The sequence below is a fragment of the Ahaetulla prasina genome, chromosome 1 (genome assembly GCF_028640845.1).
Source record: "Ahaetulla prasina isolate Xishuangbanna chromosome 1, ASM2864084v1, whole genome shotgun sequence".
In the NCBI taxonomy this organism is placed as follows: Eukaryota; Metazoa; Chordata; class Lepidosauria; order Squamata; family Colubridae; genus Ahaetulla; species Ahaetulla prasina.
Window position 1 is genome coordinate 70,576,902 of NC_080539.1, and position 20,625 is coordinate 70,597,526.

The 20,625-nt window shown below is 35.6% G+C and overlaps 1 protein-coding gene across 1 annotated transcript in view; it reads right to left on the reverse strand.

The window, feature by feature from the left end:
• ZFAND3 (zinc finger AN1-type containing 3) overlaps nt 1-20,625 on the reverse strand; it is a 133,810-nt gene that overhangs the window by 41,207 nt on the left and 71,978 nt on the right. Inside the window, exons 4-5 of the mRNA XM_058168415.1 lie at nt 11,907-12,086; nt 2,445-2,510 (exon numbers count right to left, since the gene is read on the reverse strand). Coding sequence (XP_058024398.1) covers nt 2,445-2,510; nt 11,907-12,086 — 246 coding nt within the window. The remainder of the gene's footprint in view (nt 1-2,444; nt 2,511-11,906; nt 12,087-20,625) is intronic.

Consider the following 20,625-nt stretch of genomic DNA (forward strand, 5'->3'; position numbering starts at 1 on the left):
TGGCAAGAAAAGTTGTCAAATCGGCCAAAACTAACTTAACTAATTTCTCACTTAGCAACATAAATTCTGGGTTCAATCGTGGTCGTAAGTTGAAGACTACTTGTACTTAATAAAGGATAATTATTATGGAATTATAACTTCTTCACTTTTTGTAGGTAGTCCTTGCTTAACAATCATAACTGAGTTAACTGGAAACTGGAATTTCCATTGCTAAGTGAAATGGTCATTAGGTGAAATATCACATGACCAAACTGCTTAGTAACAGTGGGTCTCTTAGTCCTGGTTGTGGTTGTAAGGTGAAGGTGAAGGCCATCCTGTAGGTAAGGACTTCACGCTTTTCCTGCCCTGTGCTTTGTCCCACTGCCTCCTTCCCAGCTGGGCCTGTCAAGCTCCTTTCAGAAAATGAGGCTCTGCCACCTGCCATACTTGCCTCTGTATAAACTCCCACATGCAGTCCACTACTTTCTGTGTCTGCCTCCCCCAGCTGACCACATGTTACTTATCATTGTTTTCTGACACATCTTGATGGCTGATGTCAGTTACCATTATTGGTACTTAGTTTGGAAGAGTGTTTATTTATTCATTTACATCCTGCCTTTATTATTTTTACAAATAACTCAAGCCAGCAAACATATCCAATGGATCTTCCTTTTTCTATTTTTCCAACAACCCTGTGAGGTGAGAGAGGTTAAAGGGTATGACTGGGTCAGGATCATGCAGTTGGCTTTCATGATTAAGGTGGATCTTGACCTCATGGTCTCCAACTTTCTAGTCTGTGCCTTGATCACTAGACCAAACTGGCTCTATATATCTTCTTTGTATATTGCCACAATCCTTATGGATTTTAGGCAATTCAATCTCATGAATCCCAAATGAAGTAAAAATATGACATATTGATTTTATTTTGGTACAGTGATTGTACCACCTTCTCCTCTGACCCCAAATAAACAGAAGCAGTTTAAGTTCCAGCACTAAAAACTAGAAAGGCCCAGGGAATCTGTACTGCGTTTCAATGTTAACACATTTCCTTGAAATGCCTTAGAATACTAAAGATCCTTATGCATTTGAAAAATATACTAAATTTACTATTTTGAAATTAATACAGAAATCTTGACATTAATACAGATGTTTCATAAATCCGTATTTAGAGATTTTTCATTTTTACCACTTACAAAATGATGCAGTTTAAAATGGGTGTTTAAATTTTTTTTAAAATAAGCATTTAGGGATTCTTCCCTCATAGTGCTGTCATGAATTATATGGAGTGCCTTAGAGTAGCTGCTGTATCATGTCTTAGCATAATTATGAATCAAGGTAGGCTATTAAGCTATTATTATATTGCTATACTACCTTTTAATATATAATTCAGAATAGTGAACATACCTAATACTTCTATCCTCTTATTTTCATTACTATAGCCCTGTGAGGTGCATTGGGCTGAGAGAATGACTGACCCAAATCACACTTCCCAACTCCAATCAACTTCAGATTTTGTTGAAGGTTGAGGACAATTTGAATTCTATAATATATTTTTATTGTGTTCACGTTTTACATAAACAATTGCTGGGAATGTAATTCTGTGTGATTGCTAACTGAAGGTTACCTGTTGGGTTCAGCATTTTTTAAAAAGAAGATATATATCACAACAGCTGTAATCATATATCCCTTGGATTTTTATAAAACTAAGCTGGGATGATCTTTGTTAATACTTGAATGGGAAATTGCAAAGCTTTAAGAATGAAAAATCAAAAAAACATCCCAAAAGAATGCAAACCACTTCTGTATTGTGAAGAAAACAACATGAATATGCCTAAGTAAGTGACAAGGGGTTGAATACAACTCAAACTTCACTTTTACCTTCAATTTACAGGCTTGCCAAATCAGGTCATGTGTTATGAAGGAATTAATCCTTCACTCCATATTATTTATTTTGCCACATTGGAGGACACTACAAATTATTGCTTTCCACCTCACCTTGTAAAGAATGGTTTGTCTGGTGAATACAGCAGTCAATGATGCATCTCCTAATGAGTAATATGAGAAATAACTTCTGGAACATTTTATCCAGCAAGCAGTTTACACCACTGGAGAAGATGAATATCAGACAAATAAGCAAAAGGCACTTGTATCCTTTTGATTATGGAAGTTGCAATGCAATTTACAGCATTAGTGCTTTAATAAAGCCCATATTTTATCTTTTTTCCTTCAGAGGGAAAATTTGATTGGTACTTCTGTAGGAATACTTGAAGGATTAGTTTCTGTTGACTTTGCCCTCCCCCACCACTTTCACTTTCACTGGTAAATTATTAAAGACATAACATAAAATGAGATGTGATGGCTTGCAATAGAAGAAATAAGGATTTTATGAATGAGATTTTTCTCCAGGTCAGTTGACCTGGACATTATTCTTTCATAACATATATTCTTTTAAAAATAAAATTTACCTGAATCACAAGATCTTTTGGTTGCTGTGGTTAAGGAAACATGAGCTGTATCTGTGCATGGCCCACCTAGAAATAGAAATCAATAAATCAATTCCAGTATTATTAGCATTTCAATAGTGATAATCCAGAAAAAGACTATTTCTTGGATAATTAATATTGGTTAATGAATCACAACATAAATATTGTGGGAATGGATAAAGGAAAGGATAACAGTGATAAGGCTATTTCTGTTTCTCCACTAGCCATTCCTTTCTGTTTCATCTTTATTTTGACTAAGATCCACATATGATAACTTCATGACTCCCATATGATTTTGAACATCTCCTCTCCTTTTTATTTAGTAAATAAAATTCATAGTTAATCAAAGCCTAGATTACCAGGGTTCATCTACTGGGGTAAGGAAATCTTTTAGATATCAGACATCATTCATACACTTTCATGTAACACTGTGGATGCCAATAAAACAAATGAAAATCCAAACATTGACATTTTAGAACACCAATGATTAAATACTTTACAAATTTTATTAGGCTTCTTATAAACCGAAATTTTAGCCATTTAGCTTAAAAAAAAAAGACTGTCGTCAATACCACCGTTTTCCTTTATTAATATGGCTTTGGAGATCAATGGATGGTATATCCAGGCAGAAACCACTTTGGTGATGTTGAAGCAGATACTTTAAGATCTGATAAGGCTGACATTCTCCAAGCCCCACTGCTTCAGCAGCCTCATCTATGGAACCCCAGACATTCCTTTTTTGTCATTACTTATATGTATGTATGTATGTATGTATATATGTATATATATATATTTATGTATGTATGTATGTATGGGTATGTGTGTGTATATACAAACATCCTTTAAATTGTATGGTTTTTGGGAAGTTGTTATTTGACATTCTACACTGCTGCGAGTTGTGTGCTGAAAGGGCAGCTCTCTGTGTGTGCAGGAGGGAGAGAAAGGGAGGGGAGAGGGAGGGATTAACCTGTGTGTGTGTGTGTGTGTGTGTGTGTGTGTGTATACACACATATATATGCATACATACATATATATACATATATATATACTGGTTATATACCTATATAATATAATATACCTATATGTATACCTATACCCATGAAAACCTACAAAAACAAATATGTATATGTATATGTATATGTATATGTATATGTATAAGTATAAGTATAAGTATATGTAAATATATATGAGGAAGAAAAGAAATTAAGAAAAAGAATTACAGGTAGCCCTCAACTTATTAACATTTGTTCAGAAATTGTTCAAAATTATGATGAAAACATACAAATTGTGCCCAAAGTTATAGCTGTTGCAGTGCCCCCTGCTAACGTGTGAATAGCAGGAGAAAACCAGCAAATATCAACTGAGTGTAGCAGAGCAGAGCTGTGGAGGCAACTGTAGCTATGGACAAAGGTACAGGCATGGCTGGCTGCAATGTAGGATTTGAAAAGGCATTTCTGAATGACAGGTGAGGGAAGTTGCAGTCTCCTGCACTCATAAGTGCTGCTGGGCCAGTTGTGGTTTTGCGAAGCACTACAGTACCCCTCAACTCATGCACAGTCTGCACCAGGTCTCCCAGAGCCTTCCCAATTCCCTTTATGGCAGCCCCCGCCTCCTTACCTGGGATTCCCTCCTTAATAACTCACGATTCTTAACTAAGAAAAAGCTGGGAATGTCAAGTTGCAGCCACTAAGCGATGGAGTCATGTGATGCCTTGCTTTACGACCGCATCTTTTAGCAATGGAAATTCTGGACTCATGTGGTCTTAGTTCCACAGTGTATAAGGCTTAATCAACACATATCACAACATGAGTAAGCCTCTGATAGCGCTTACCCACATGTTAAAAAAAAACACTTGAGAAGCTGGAAATAATTCAAAATTATAGGCAATCTTATACTAAACAAATAAGCTGGAAGTTATAAATTCCATTTTGATATAAACACAAATATGTAATCTATTTTCATGACTCTTACTGTGGTGAAACTATGGTTCAGAATCAGGCTGGGTATATAGTTGAAAACTATACAATGTATAAACCAATCATCTGTATGCTGATATAGTTACAGAATTCAGATTCAGATATTGGGAGAATGGCATTTCTGAAAGGCTGCTGTAAAACCTAATTTTATAGTAAGAAGTAAATCATCAAGGCATCACTGAAAAATTGAGACTTTGGTTGGCTGAAAAGCATTAACCTATCAACCTACTGTTGCCAACATAACTAAAGTTTTTTGTAAAAGATTTATTGTACTCTCATATTCTGCCTTAATTAACATGACATTTGCATAACACAATTAATTTTCAACTCTAGGCACAATGGATTAATTAGGAACACATCATCCTTTATTAGCTACTTTGTCAATTTCATCTCATCATAATCTCATAATTCTGGAATAGCTTGAGCAATTTCAACCAAACTTGGTACACAGATGACTTACCCTCTGGAGACAAACACTGTGGGGGTAAGACACCCCTAACACCTCTCCAGGTGTGTGTGTGTGTGTGTGTGTGTGTGTGTGTGTGTGTGTGTGTTCCAGCATATCTCTGGAACACCTTGAGCAATTTCAACCAAATTTGGTACACAGATGACTTACTCTCTGGAAAAAAAATACCCCAAGGGGGGCTGTGTGCACATGCGCAGGAGGCGGGGGGAATTAGAATGAAAAAATACCCGGGAAGTGCCGAGTCATCAGCTAGTGAAAAATAAAACATATAATAAATACAAGTGTTACTATAATATCCCTCAAACATGCAATTAATCATTTTATGCTCCTTACTAATATACGTAAAAGCTATTTCTGAAAAGCTTTAGATTCCGATGATTCAGAGCAGAATCCCTAGCATTATTTCTGTACCAACATCAACTCAAATTCAGAACATTCTGATGTGTGATTCTGTACCGGAAAACTCTGTATTCAAGAAAAAATTTGAAATAAGAAGTGATAGGTGACAAACATGAAGATTTCCTATTGTGGTAAGAGCCTCTAGATATTCTACACAAATATAGTTCTTAGTAATATAAATCACTACTTACCAACAAGTTCAAGCAGCTTTTTAATAAATATATGGATTAGAACATGAACAATAGCACTCTGAAACTGTATATTGACTATTCTATATATAAAATATAAGGTTCCTCCTTCATGGCCATGTTAATGTGCATTTATCCTCTTAACGAGCTGGTAGAAAATTATGCAGATATAAATCACACAGCCTCCAAAGGAAATCATTCTTTTTGTATTAAATTTACATCATGCCTCTCACTCAGGAACTTGAGGCTGTGTGTTAAAGAAGTTTACTGTTCCTTAGCAATAAGGCAAGCAAGAGATATACTGCTTGTGGACAATTTCAGGATAAGGACTGGTAGATTCTTTGCCTGTATTTTTCCTCCCATCAAGTGAGATGTCTGATACATTCTTTCAATCCTTATGAGGTAGACCCCATCTCTTGATAGAAGCCCATCATGTAGCTAGAATCTACACTATAGACCAACTGGTCACCAACTGGTGGTCCATGAGAAAATTTTGGTGGTCCGTAGAAAAATTATTTGCATTTTTTATATTGCACTAAATCAGGGGTCCTCAAACTACAGCCCCTGGGCTGCATAAGTGCAATGAACATTTGTGTTGCTGCAGATAGCCTCCCCTTTCAGGGTCTTTTTGTATGGGTCAGAGGGGGGAAGAAATTCTGACCTGGGGTCTGCTTCAGTCTCCTGGTGTGGGGCTTTGGGCGAAGGCTGGAGGGAAGCGCCACTAGTGGCGAAGATCCAGAGGACCTTGTTCCAGTTGGACTGCATCATGGCCTGGAACTGGCTGACCATCTCATCCCGCTGAGTGTCCAGGTGCTGGTACCTGGCCTTGCACTCCTGCAGGTCTTCCCTCTGCTTGGAAAGCCTATGCTTGTAGTCCTCAGTGAGGTGCTTCTGCTGAGCCTCCTTCTTGGTCAGATCCAATTTGAACTGAGCCAGCTGTTTTGCCAACTCTTTCTCATGGTGGCTGCTTAGCTCCAACAACTGCTTCCTGTTGGGGCCTTAAGGAGCCTGGGCGGACAGGGGAGGAGGGGAGGGCAGGGGCGAGTAGAGGCCGGCGAGGCACCCCTTGATGTGAGTGAAATTGAGTTGGCCCATCCCCACCCAATCACATGAACACCTAACCACGCCCACCCAGCCAATTATTAGGCATATTAGTGGTCCACGGGATTTAAAATTATGAATTTAGTGGTCGCTGAGGTCCAAAAGGTTAGTGCCCCCTGTTATAGACCATGGTCTAGAAATGCATTGGCAAGAGTGTAACAAGCCATTGCTTTCCATAATGGAAGAGTGAGATAGAGTTAGAAAACTAGGGGCCTCAGTCTGAAACAAAAATGTTAAGTTGCATTAAGTGAAGATTTCTCATTCTACTGGAAGATGTTTTTCCACTTTGTGGGTGTGATTTTCTAGATGACAACTCAATGGGCAGGAGATAAAACTTTCTTCTATTTTGTTCTATGCATGTATTGAATCCCACACAGGACAGGTAAACCCATAAGCAACTAGCAGATTTATAAAAGTGCAATTCTCTCTTCCATTAGTTATTTTCTTTTGCTCCAACTATGAAGGAGGAAGAGAACTCTATAACCAGCATTCTACTAATATTCCTGTTAATAAAGATTATTTATGGCTACTAAGTTTTAGCCTAATTTAGACTAATACACAGACAGACATGTGAAAATGAAACAGATCAATAAGTTAAGATTCGTCCTCCTTTTGTGCAGCAAAACAAAAGCAATTTCATTTCAAGGTTAACTACATTATAAAAGTATTGCCAAATGATTCATATCTTTACAATAAATATATTGGTACCTCAGTGCTGGGTAACATTCAGTTAAAGGTTCAATTATTTTAAAGGGCTTATAGATGGCAGCTGGCTTTCTTCAGCTAGGGAATTGCTTTTGTAAACAAGTATACACAGGAAATTTACAAAGTCAGACATCAACGGTACCAGATCTACAGTTTTATTAATTTATTTAACACATTTATATGGCCATCCAACACACATATGGTGACTCTGAGTGGCTTACAAATGGTTCTTCTTAAGTACTGGCAGAAAAACCAGAGTTGAGATAAAGGAAGAACACTGATGCAAACCAGATGGTGGCTGAATACTTGTTTATGAATACTTACTTCCTAGATATCCTTAGGAACCTAATTTTGAGGCTCTAACAGTATATACCTAAAGAAATGGCAGCTAAAATATGCAAAACACAGCATTTCAAAATTACTTTCAAAATATGGCACTAAAAAGACATAATGCTTTTAACTCAAAATGTCAAAAGATTATACAAAAATTTAATAGCCAATTTTTAAAAATACCACTGTGGGAAGTGGTAGCAAATAATGGATGCATTTTAGAAGATGCTGTCAGCAAGATAAGCAAAAATCCTAGACTTTCCTTTGGGAAACCTGCCTAAACTCTGAATCTATCCATGAATGTGTGCAATTGGAAGACGCCCAATTTATCTACATAATCTTTGAAAAAGATCATAGATTAGAACCATAAACATAACAAACAACCAAAGAAAAACTAAATTTGTCAAGGAAATATATATTTATAGGCTATTTAGGGTCCTCCTATTCAAATGATGCTAATTACATAATTCTTTTTAAGTGTTGCATCCTACAAGATTTGTGTAGCAAAGTTATTTGCTTCATATTACTTTATTATTTTTATTTCTCAATCTTTCCATCTATTCTCTTAAGTTTCTGCATCCCTCTCATCTTTTGATCTTTTTTCTCTATCCAACACAGGAAAAACATATACAGTGAAACTGCTCCTCCTCCTCTTTTGTGGGGTCAGTTTCTTTTGATTATATTTTTCTAGTTGTATATTCCAATCATGAGTTCCATCCCATCAAGTTTATCATACCATACCAGTATTATATCTGCCTTCATGTACTAGAACTTCAGGTTCTCCCTATTTGTTCCCCATAGTTTGAGCATTAGCATTAGATATCTGAGCCCTTTATGACTGACTTTGTGTTTGCTTGCTATGTCTGTTTTATACCAGAGTGCACCTTCCTTCTCACCACTTCCATTTTCAAATTAACTGTCTTGGAATTTATCCTTTGGGTTTGGTCCTAGAAATTGGCCTCTTTCCGCACCAGATTTAGTTTAGAGGCTTTTGGATGACCCAAGCAGGATGTCTTCCAAATACATTCTTTCAAGTCTTTATGAGTTGGACCCCATCTCTTGACAGGAGCTCATCATGTAGGTAGCATAGAGTCTTCATTATAGACCATGGACCCCATCTCTTGACAGAAGCCCATCATGTAGGTAGCATCGAGTCTTCATTATAGATCATGGTCTAGAAATCGAAAGTTTTCTTGGTGACACCATCCCTTCAGCCAGAAGTTTTCCTCCGAAATCCTCCATTCACTCACTGGAATTTGATCATCTATTGGAAGCATGGATGAAAATACCGCATGTGCTCCTAAATCTTTTGCCTTCCTACCTAGTCCTTCATGGTCTCTTGATACCTTTACAGGTTCTTTTTTGTTGTTTCATTGCAATGACACACATATCTTGCTAGGTCCAACTGCTTCTTAAGTACAGATTTTTCTCTTAAGAATATTTGGATACTTAAGGAGAGTAAAAAAAATAAATAAATCTAAATTTATTCCTATTAAATAGGACTACAATATTGTATACTGCAATATAAGCAAAATGTTACAACTGTTCTCTGTTTATCTTGCAGAACAATTAACCTTAATTTATTACTTTGTCAAGTTTGTTCGGAAGGATAAAGCTTAATAAAATGTTGTCTTTTTAAACTAAGGACACTTAATAAAACTCTGGTAGAAATGAAGTTAATGATCACATGCCCCTATTCTTACTGAAATGCAGGCACTCTATTCAGTATAGTATGAAGAAGTGTACTGTGCTGAAAAATATTAATATTTTAAGAAACATATTGCAATGAAAGAACATTTGCATTATAGAATTTTCTGCAAAACAAAATAAACAGCGAAAAAGCTCTTAAATCAATATTTAAAATACATTTACAGTTTGGACATTCTTCATTATGGGAAAGAAACTTTCACATTGAGACTATCAATTAGAAAAGCTCCATCTGCTTTATAATTAGCTCTGATAAATGATACTAATCTGAACTACAGAAGAAAACTTCTGTTTGGGAAGGCAAGAAAGGAAAAGAGGAATAGTTGAAACTGTATGTAAATCTAACCTTGGTTTTATTTACAGTCATTCCAGCAGAAAGCCATCAAGAATTTTGGATAGATATTTTCAAACATGTTGTTGTCTTGTGCTGCCTCCTATCTATTGTTTGTACTATGCAAAAGTTTCAGAGTTAAAATAATTTTTCTCATTGTGTTTCTTTACAATGTAATTGACATAACTGTAACAATTTGGTCTAACAAAGCAAAAGGCTAGGATGTGGACAATCATTTACTCTGGAGTATCTGCAGAGAAATATACAGGCAGAGCTATTTTACTCAAAATATTTCTATGCATGTGGTAGGCAAAAGAAATAATGAGTTATGAAAAGAAAAAGTCAGTAGGTTAAATTATTTTTACCAATACATGGTCGCCCTGGGTTGCTACTTTAATGAAGCTGAATCAAATCAGGTAATGTTTGGGGTCCTGTACGGTTTTGTGCAGAAAAGAAACCATCACCATAACGCTTACGGATTTTGGGGTTTGACCAGTTGGAGTAGCTAGCTGTGAAGGGTGATATAGATGACTTGGGAGGACGATAAAAAGTGTCTATAGTATGTACAATTAAGTTGGAACATGAAATGTCAAGGGTAAGGACTGATGTATGAAGAGCAAGGAAGAAGAGAAAACTAAGAAGAAAAAAGAAATGTGAGGCTGATTGATAAAGGGAAAAAGAAAAGAACTTGTAGACCAATTCCCTAAAAGAATGGAGAGAGAGTAAAAATCAGATGACTCCTAGACCTTACATTTAAGGGGGATCTGCCATAACCAAGTGGATATGTGTTGTGGTCCGTCAGCAGCCTACGGAGCTGGCAATGGAGTCGGACAGCGATGAGGCTGAGGTGAGGCCAGGACCATCGGGAAGTGACGTGCAGACTCCAGAGCCTCCAGAGACTGATAGTAGTGAACCTAATGCATACGAGAAGAGCTGCCAGAAGGCAAGAGCAGCTCAAGCAGAGGGACAACTCAGGAGTAGGGCCAAGAGATGATTGGCCCCTCCCATAAGGCTTAAAACAGTCCAGCACTGGCATTTGAGCTTTGCCGGAAAACAATGTTGTAGCTGAGTCTTCTGCTTTGTCTTCTGCTTCATATACATCTTTTTTTTTTTTGTGGCTTCTGGACGTTTGCCAGGAAGAGCCTTTGGCAGTTTGCCTAATTTATTAAGGTTTGTGAGATAATTGAGGAATTTGTGTTGGGAAGCATTTGTTTTACCTTGAGTTGAACGATGTTGGGAATGAAGTAATTCCCAGCTGTTCGATAAAGTTTGTTTTTCCACGGACTATGTTTATTACTACCTACTTGGGCCTGGGTCACAACAATATGACAAGTGGTGGAGTTAGAGATAGAACAGTTGTTGATGGCTTGTGGGTTGTTTGAGCATTTTCTCTGTAACAATTGGAATCACTGGTGGGCCTCTAGTATTGTTTCCATCGCATTGGTGGCCATTAATAATGATAAAATTGAAATCTGGATTATTGTAACATGCCAGTACAAGAGATTGCATCTGAAGACTATTCAGAAATCACCGCAGGTGCAAACTGCATTGGCTTGCTGCTGAGGGGTGAGCTGTTCAACAAGATAACGCCTATATTGCAGATACCATATTGATTATTAACATATCCCTGGGGAGAATTCCAAGCACTAGTTATTGCTTATTCAGCTCTTCCTGGCTCACATTCTAGGCATCTGAGGTATCATTTGCTCCACATAGATTATTCTGTATATTCATCCCAGAATGTTTGCTACAGATTTCTAGAGTCTTGAGAAATAACAAGACTCTGAGGCCTGGATTCGTATTTTATATTAAATATAAATATAGAAGATCCAGTGGAAGTGGATCAATCTACCGGAATGAAGGAGCAAAAATGACCTTCAAAAAGCTTGTTTTGCAAGAATTTATTCCCACTGTATACATGGTGCACGGTACCATTTATATTTTTGAAAAAAAAATCTGCAGAAATGTTACAATGAAAACTTCTGTTTCTAAAGCATAATCTTAACAGTTAAATTATAGATTCACAGATTAAAATGGGAAGTATTTTGAAATGGATATATACAAGCAACCAAATGCGTTTCTATAATTATATCTAAATAGAAAAGAAACATTGATTCCTTTTTCCTCAGCTAGAACTTTACAATCATTCTCAAGCTCTTCTCTACCCCTAAACTTTAAAGGGCTAAAATCCTTAAGTTCCAGAACAGCCTAGTGTAATCTCCCCTCAGACTGTATACTTACATTCCTCTTTGCTCAAAGAAGTTACATTCAGTTCTGTCGAAAGTTGCTGGTTGGAGTTAACAGTCTGTGTCAATAGAGAGGTATTACTGTTGTCACTATTTGTTTCTCCAGAGAACAAATCCGATTGGCTGTTACTTGTGCTGGGAGTGGACTCATCATCTGGTTGCTTCTTTTGAAAATCTAACATGACACAAGATTAAATAAGTGTTACAAGGCCAAAAAATACATTACTCAATATATTAAAATGTTATATTTTACACAGAAATTGCAGATACTTGTAAATGAGTCAAATCTAGTTATAACTCTTTCTTTCTCTGCAAGACGGTATTGTGACGTGATTCAATGGGCACTACTCCATCAGCTTATATATTTAACAAATATTTAAAAAATAGGAATAACAGTGTAGTAAATCATTAAATGGGACTAGTGATGCTGTTTTTTTTGAAAATTCTAAAGTGGCAATGAAAATTGTTCTACTTTAGTTAACTGTTTTGAAAGAAGCTGAATTGTTCTAGTAGGCAGCAAACATTATTTGCATTCTGACCTGACTTTATTTATCACCAATTAGTGTCATTTCAAATTACGGATTCTTTCATATTGTATTCCTTGCAACTTTAGATCATGGGTTTAGGAAATATTTAAAATGTATTTTTTTTGCTTAACTTTTTTTTAAAAATTTACATTTATATCCCGCTCTTCTCCGAACACTCAGGGCGGCTTACATTGTGTAAGGCAATAGTCTCATTCTATTTGTATATTTATATACAAAGTCAACTTATTGCCCCCCCCCCAACAATCTGGGTCCTCATTTTACCTACCTTATAAAGGATGGAAGGCTGAGTCAACCTTGGGCCTGGTGGGACTAGAACCTGCAGTAATTGCAAGCAGCTGTGTTTAATAACAGGCTTCTTACAGCCTGAGCCACACCGCGGCCCTGTTTTTAAAACAAATAATTAAATCCATGATTTTTATGATCTTGCATGCCTTTACTTTATTATGAATATGTTACATTTAGAGGTGTGTTTTGGATTAATTCTTTCAGAATCTATCCAGAGATGTGCCAATTTGGAAATATCTATTCAATATCAACACTATTTTCTGACTAAACATCCCTGTTTGGAACTTTGGCCAACAATTAATTTAAGTAGTTTTGAATGCCCTTATATTTTCAAATATTTTTCTAAAAAGGAAAAAGTTTTATGCAAAGTTATGCAAATTGATATGTTCAGTGATTCTATAATTCTAAGGTGTGTGTGTGTGTGTGTGTGTGTGTGTTTCTATATCTATATATCTTTTTCAGCAAAATCCGTATTAGAATTTGATAGACTCCTAGGAGCTCTGATCAACAACAGGCATCATAGCCTGGAGCTAAATAGGAATCAAAGGAAAGGATAGCCACTCCCTAGAATCTCCCAGGGCAGGGGTGTCAAACTCAAGGCCTGGAAACAGCAAAAGACCAGCCTGCGGTGCCTCTGCCAGTGAAAATGGAGCTTGGGAGACTGTTTTTACTGGCAGAGTGCTTGGGCCACCACAGGTGCCCCCAACACGAGTGACGTCAAGCTGGCCATGCCCTCTCTGGCCACACCCACCCCAGCCAAAAGTCAAACACAACCCTGATCTGGCTCTCAATGAAATCGAGTTTGACACCCCTGTCCCAGAGTACTCTATTGGGATGACAGTAGTAAAGATTTAGTCTGTCAAGATTCTATCTATTGGGTGTAAGCAAATAAAGAACTGAACTTTGGTAGGATTATTCTACTGCATGTCATTCTTGGGTTGGGCCTGACACATGGTCTTCAAAAAGTAGAATGCAACAAAATATTAAAACAATGTATTTATATATCAACAAAAAAAAAAACCAAGGAAAGAATTAAGGCAATGTTCATTACTAGCTTGTCCACTATAATCACTATAAACTGACACCAGTGTCAGTTTATATTTAGTTTATTTTAGTTTAAAAAGAAATTAGCTCAACTGAAATTGTTTCAGGGTTATCTTTTCTGCAATAAAATCTGAAGACCATATCAAAGGAGAAATAACAAAATTACAAACCTTTTTTTTTTGCTGATACCATCAGACGTGCCATTCTTCTTTTAAAGTGAAAAAATCATGCATTTTAAAGCTGAATGACTGAATGACTACAGACCAGTTGCTTTAACATCTGTAGTCATGAAAACCTTTGAAAGGCTAGTGCTTTCCTACCTGAAAACCATCACGGATCCGCTGTTAGACCCCTTGCAATTTGCATACCGAGCAAATAGATCAACAGATGATGCTGTTAATATGGCTCTGCACTACATCCTACAACATCTTGAGTCTCCAAAGACCTATGCAAGGGTCCTTTTTGTAGACTTTAGTTCAGCATTCAATACCATCATTCCAGACATTCTTCTAACTAAGCTAAACCAGCTACAGGTACCGGAACAGACTTGTAAGTGGATCACAAGCTTCCTAACAAACAGGAAGCAGCAGGTGAAGCTAAGCAAGATCACATCAAATACCTGTACAATTAGCACAGGGCTCCCCCAAGGCTGTGCGCTCTCCCCACTTCTCTTCTCTCTGTATACCAATGACTGCATCTCCAATGATCCATCTGTTAAGCTACTGAAGTTCGCAGATGACACAACAGTGATTGGTCTCATTCGAGACAATGACGAATCCGCATATAGACGAGAGGTCGAACGACTAGCCTTGTGGTGCAACCAAAACAATCTGGAACTGAACACACTCAAAACCGTAGAAATGGTGGTAGACTTTAGGAAAAACCCTTCCATACTTCCACCTCTCACAATACTTGACAACACAGTATCAACAGTAGAAACCTTCAAATTTCTGGGTTCTATCATATCGCAAGATCTCAAATGGACAGCTAACATCAAAAACATCATTAAAAAAGGACAACAAAGAATGTTCTTTCTGCGCCAACTCAGTAAGCTCAAACTGCCCAAGGAGCTGCTGATCCAATTCTACAGAGGAATTATTGAGTCTGTCATTTGCACCTCTATAACTGTCTGGTTCGGTTCTGCAACCCAACAAGAAAAGCACAGACTTCAGAGGATAATTAGAACTGAAGAAAAAATAATTGCTACCAACCTGCCTACCATTGAGGACCTGTATACTGCACGAATCAAGAAGAGGGCCGTGAAAATATTTGCAGATCACTCCCATCCTGGACATAAACTGTTTCAACTCCTACCCTCAAAACGACACTATAGAGCACTGCACACCAGAACAACTAGACACAAGAACAGTTTTTTCCCGAAGGCCATCACTCTGCTAAACAAATAATTCCCTCAACACTTTCAGACTATTTGCTGAATCTGCACTACTATTAATCGTTTCATAGTTCCCATCACCAATCTCTTTCCACTTATGACTGTATGACTGTAACTTGTTGCTGGCAATCCTTATGATTTATATTGATATATTGATCATCAATTGTGTTGTAAATGTTGTACCTTGATGAACGTATCTTTTCTTTTATGTACACTGAGAGCATATGCACCAAGACAAATTCCTTGTGTGTCCAATCACACTTGGCCAATAAAAAAAAATATCTATTCTATTCTATTCTATTCTGAAGACCTTATCAAAGGAGAAATAACAAAATTACAAACCTTTTTTTTTGCTGATACCATCAGACGTGCCATTCTTTTTTAAAGTGAAAAAATCATGCATTTTAAAGCTTACTTCCATTTGTAAACCTCTTATGTGTTTTTTCTTTCACACACAAACTTTTACATTACTTTATTAGAGAACTACATTGAAAAAAATGAAAAAAGGGGGGGAGGGAATTGTGTGGCAATTTGGCTTGTACATTTGAAAAATATATCTTAGATCAGCTTATATTAAATGCAACCAAGCCATAAATATGTGGCCAGATTCATCTGTTGTTTCTAGCACCAGCAGCAGAGCTGTACTGAGTTTGCAAGCGGAACCTTCCCTCTCTGTAATCCACCTGCTTCACATTTGCAAAAATGTGAATAAATGACAACAGTGACTTGCCTATTTTCATTTTCTTTTACTTCTCCTTAGCAATTTTAATCAGTACAGAACCACTTAATTGCATTTATTTAATATTTAAACAAATCCCCAAATTAGAAAATAACCATAGGGAAAACCACAAGATTTCAAGGTTAAAAGAATCTTTAGTGCAATATCACACAGAGAAATCTCAGAAGTAGGCTTATGAACTGATTGATACAGAATTTAATTATACTTCATTCAGAGAGCATGTGGAATTGAGTATTATTTTAATAAAAAAAATCCACAATCAATTAGTATCTCTTGTAATGCTAGCAACTTTATAGCCCTCACTTATATGCCCTTAAAGATGTCTGCAGAGAACTCTAGAATTTAGGAACATGGGTCTATTATTTTTAATTAATTTCTCTATACCACCACCTGAGTTTCAATTAGAGCTTAAGTGTAGCTAATTTTCATAATCTAAATTCAAAACACTTTCAAAAGTGAGGGGAGAATTCTAGTTAGAACAATGTAAAATATACTTGGAAATAAGTCTTCTAGAATATAACAAATGAAAGAAGACAGGTTAACAATTACAGACTTCAAATTCATGAAAAGTATCAGAGCAGCAGCATATTTTCAAAAGCTACTCAGTGGTGACATTTAAAAATAAATAAATAAATAATAATATTGATGATTTTTAGTTTGTCTAAAAACCTAAAAGTAATTTAAATTCCATATCAACTGATTAAGAGATTTAGTTTCCTAGCACATATTTGCTTACTCCTATATATCTGGAGGTGTGATTTTTTGGAAAAAATTAATGTTGTGACAGGAAGAGGGAACATCTTAACAGCTTAACAAAAGAAAATGAATTCATTATGTGTAATATAAAGAACAGGCCTTGCACACATTCACAGAAAAATAAAATATCAAATTAATGAGCTAACACTTCTAAGAATTTTCTATAAACCACAAACAATGTTATTACCTTCCAATAGGGAGGGATTTAGCATGTCTGTTTAATTCCCCTTTGCTTTTTAACTTTTATATAAACTTCTGAAAAAGTTTATCTGTGCTATTATATGCAGGTGACACTGTTTCTTTCAGAGGGCAGAACTCTTTCTCAGTTTCCTTCCTATATCGATCCTATTAAACAAAAGCCCCAAGGTAAATAAGTGAAATATCATGCAAGGAGGCAATTTAAATTATTTAAATATTTAGTGTTAGCAATTTCATGCCTCAGGAAATTTTTTACAGTTCTACCAATAGTCACATGTTGAGATGGGTGGGTACAGAAATCATATAAATAACAAAAAATTGAAAGGAGGCAATTTTAGGCCTTTTCTTCTCAACCTATGTTAAACCAGGGCATTGGTGTAGTCTTCTATACAGAACTTAGTTAGGGTCATATTCCAGTTATTCTCCCCTTGAAATAATACTATCCTTATTCCTGAAGGCAATGCTTTCAAGCCCAACTTTAACCATAGTACTGCTTTCACGCTGCAGGTTGGTTTACTTAGTGTGGAGACTCATATTTAGCTAGCACTCTTTAATCTACTGAACTTTAATTTCTGGCCAACAGGTCTGGCTCCTCAAATAATCTTTGATAATTCCATTCAGCCTAAAAGATGATCTATTAGAAACAACATTGACCAATGGCCTCTCTCAAAGGTCTATGATCTATGATCAAACTAGGGTACTTCTTAAATAGCAATTTAAGAAAATTGGATTGCAAAATAAGTGAAAGCTGGTTCTTGATAATGTTGAGTGTGTATCTAATTAAATGCCATACAATCTTGGAATTACCTGGTAACTGCAAAGCCTTTTCAGAAGATCAATTTAATGTTAGTTGAGCATCTTGTAGTACAGGAGCTTTTATAGGAAGCTACACAGTAGCTTTAATAAACTTTGTAGACTATTTACATGCATTCTTTCTTTCTGTAAACAATAGCCTGCTATTGCAATCTATCAAAATTTTGCACACGTACATGCATAGTGTAGCAATAAATAATCAATGGATGCTAGCAAAACTAGTAGTCCTTTTCTGATTGTTGTGTAATCTCCAATTGTTCTGTGCTATTATAGTTGGAATTACTGTAAAGACAGGTTAGTTCTTGCAAGTTATTTCAAATACTGGTCTTCGGTCATAATAAATACTTTATTCATATGACACTCCTGTAATGCTGATGAAACATTATGTTCAGGCATATTTGTCAAGCATGCCTTATGTCAATCTGCCTCTGTCAGACAAGACAACCTGATCACGGCTACAGAATTAGAAAGGTAAATTGACCATTTATATTCAATTTATTAAACTTAAATTTACGCCCAATTTATTGAACTTAAAACAAATTATATCAATTTACTTAAATTTAAAACATTTTCAAGAGGATGAAATTCTAGATTTATGTGTTAGAATTTAAATATTTTAAATGTTTATCTAATTTACTATTTTAGCAGCAGCTGCTCCTGCCTCTTTATAGAATTACAAACATTAAATATGTCATTTTTGCCATACACTATCTTTTTTTTATTGAAAAAGTTTTACAAAAATTTTTACCACTTAATTCTCCCACATCCCCCCACCCTCCTCACTCTCCCTTTCCCCCTCCTTTCCACCCTTCCCCCCACCCACCCCCAGGATTTCCCAGAGCAGAATACAGGTTATTGCATCTATCAGTCATAAGCTAAATTACACCAATAAACCATAATCCATATTTTCTTTCTTAAGACCATTAGAATTAGTCCAATCAGCAGTGCTGCATCTTCCAATATATCAATAATGAAAGTCCAACTACCAACATTAAATTTAAAGTCAATTTAGGACTTATTATTCTTCAAAATAATGTCTTATGTAATCCACCAAATTTATAATTCTGTCATGCTTATTAACAAATAATATCATTTTTCAATCCTTAATACTCCATCTCTTATTCTATTTCTATCATTACCTTATTTAACCTCAAATCAAATTTTATCCTAAGTAATTTACAATACTACAATCACACAAATATTTAAATTATAAATTCAAAAAATACCATTTAACTTTAATCCAGATTCTTCCCCATACTTCCATCACTTTATATTAAAAATACCATTTACATTTAATCCTAATTATTCCCCCTATTTCCATCCCTATAAATTACCAGATATTTTATAACCATTTTTCCATTCCCTAATGAAATATTTCTTTCTATGTTTGTCAGGACTCTCCCAAATCAAATAATACAATTATTAACAATTCAACCATATATAAACCAATAATCTTACATTATAAATTCAAACAAATACAAATGAATTGTTTACAAATTCCCAATAACTATTCTTAAAAAAACCATATATAAATTAACCTTTCTTCTTATATTATATTCAATTTCAATTATAATTTATCCTTTCCCATAAGAAAAAACTCTTTTGGCATAGCGCCGTTTTTTATTTCCTCTCTGTACCTTTTTAGTAGTTACCCAACCCATTTGTTCCTCTACTTCGCCTATTTTTCCTACTATTTCTTCTTCAGCAATTACAGGCCCCTCTTTACCTTGTATTTGTTTTACTTCCTTCTCCCACCCTTTTGCCTTCTCACCTATTCTCTTGGCTTTTAACAACAAAGGATTTCCAGCCTCTAGTACATTAGTGTAAAAGTCTCTTGCTTTGAGAACTGTACTAAGACAAAACTTTCTTCCTTTATAATTCACTGTTAATCCAGCTGGAACATCCCATCTATACTATATCTGATGTTTCCTAAATTCTTCCACCAAAAAGGCAAACTCCTTTCTATTTCTTAAAATTTTAGAAGGAATTTCTTTCATCACTAATACATCTTGTCCTAATATTTGAATTTTATTTTTATAAAATGCTTGTAAAATTCCATTCCTAATCTTCTTATTCGTGAAATAAATCACAACATCTCTTGGTAGCTGCCTTTGTCTAGCAATCCACGAGTTAACTCGATAAATATTTTTCGATATGAACTTCAAAATCTACTGGATACTCTCCATTTATGCCTGTAAAAACCTGTACAAAAAGTTCTCCTGCTTATTTTCCTTCAATCCTCTAACTCTCAAAGCATACTCCATCAATTTATATTGCAATATAACAATTTCCTCGTCCGCCCTATCCATTTTACTCTGAACTTCCTCTATTTTATTTTTCAGATTCAAGTTAAGTTGATTATTCTGGGTTTCCTCTATTTTCATTTCTGAGTTCAAATTAGCTTGATCAATTTCTTCTATTCTTTCATCCAACTGAATCATATTTTCTCCAATACATCGCAATGCTGCCAGCACACTTTCACTCATATTATTCCAAGGTTCCACCTTATTTTTAAGTTCCAAGATTGCTTTTTCCGTTCTCTCTATTTTGTTTCCCAGATTCAAGTTAGTTTGATTATTCTGAACCTCTTCTATCTTCTTTTCCAAATTCAAATTAACTTGATCAATTTCTTCCATTCTTTCCTCCAAACAGATCATAGTTTTTGAAAAACATTGAGCTACGACCCCCACTCTTTCAGTCATATCTTTATTCTGAACTTCCAATGTGTTTTTAAGTTGCAATATTTCTTTTTCAATTTTACTAAATTTTTGATCTATTAAACATTTTAGATATTCTTTCATTTCTTCTTTTAACTTATGTATTTGAACTGGCAAAACTTCAACATCCTTAAAAGCACTTAACTTAGTTTGCTTAAAAGCCATTTTTGTTAAACTTTAAACTCTTCAAAAGGAGGAGAAAATCTTCAAATCTTCTCTTA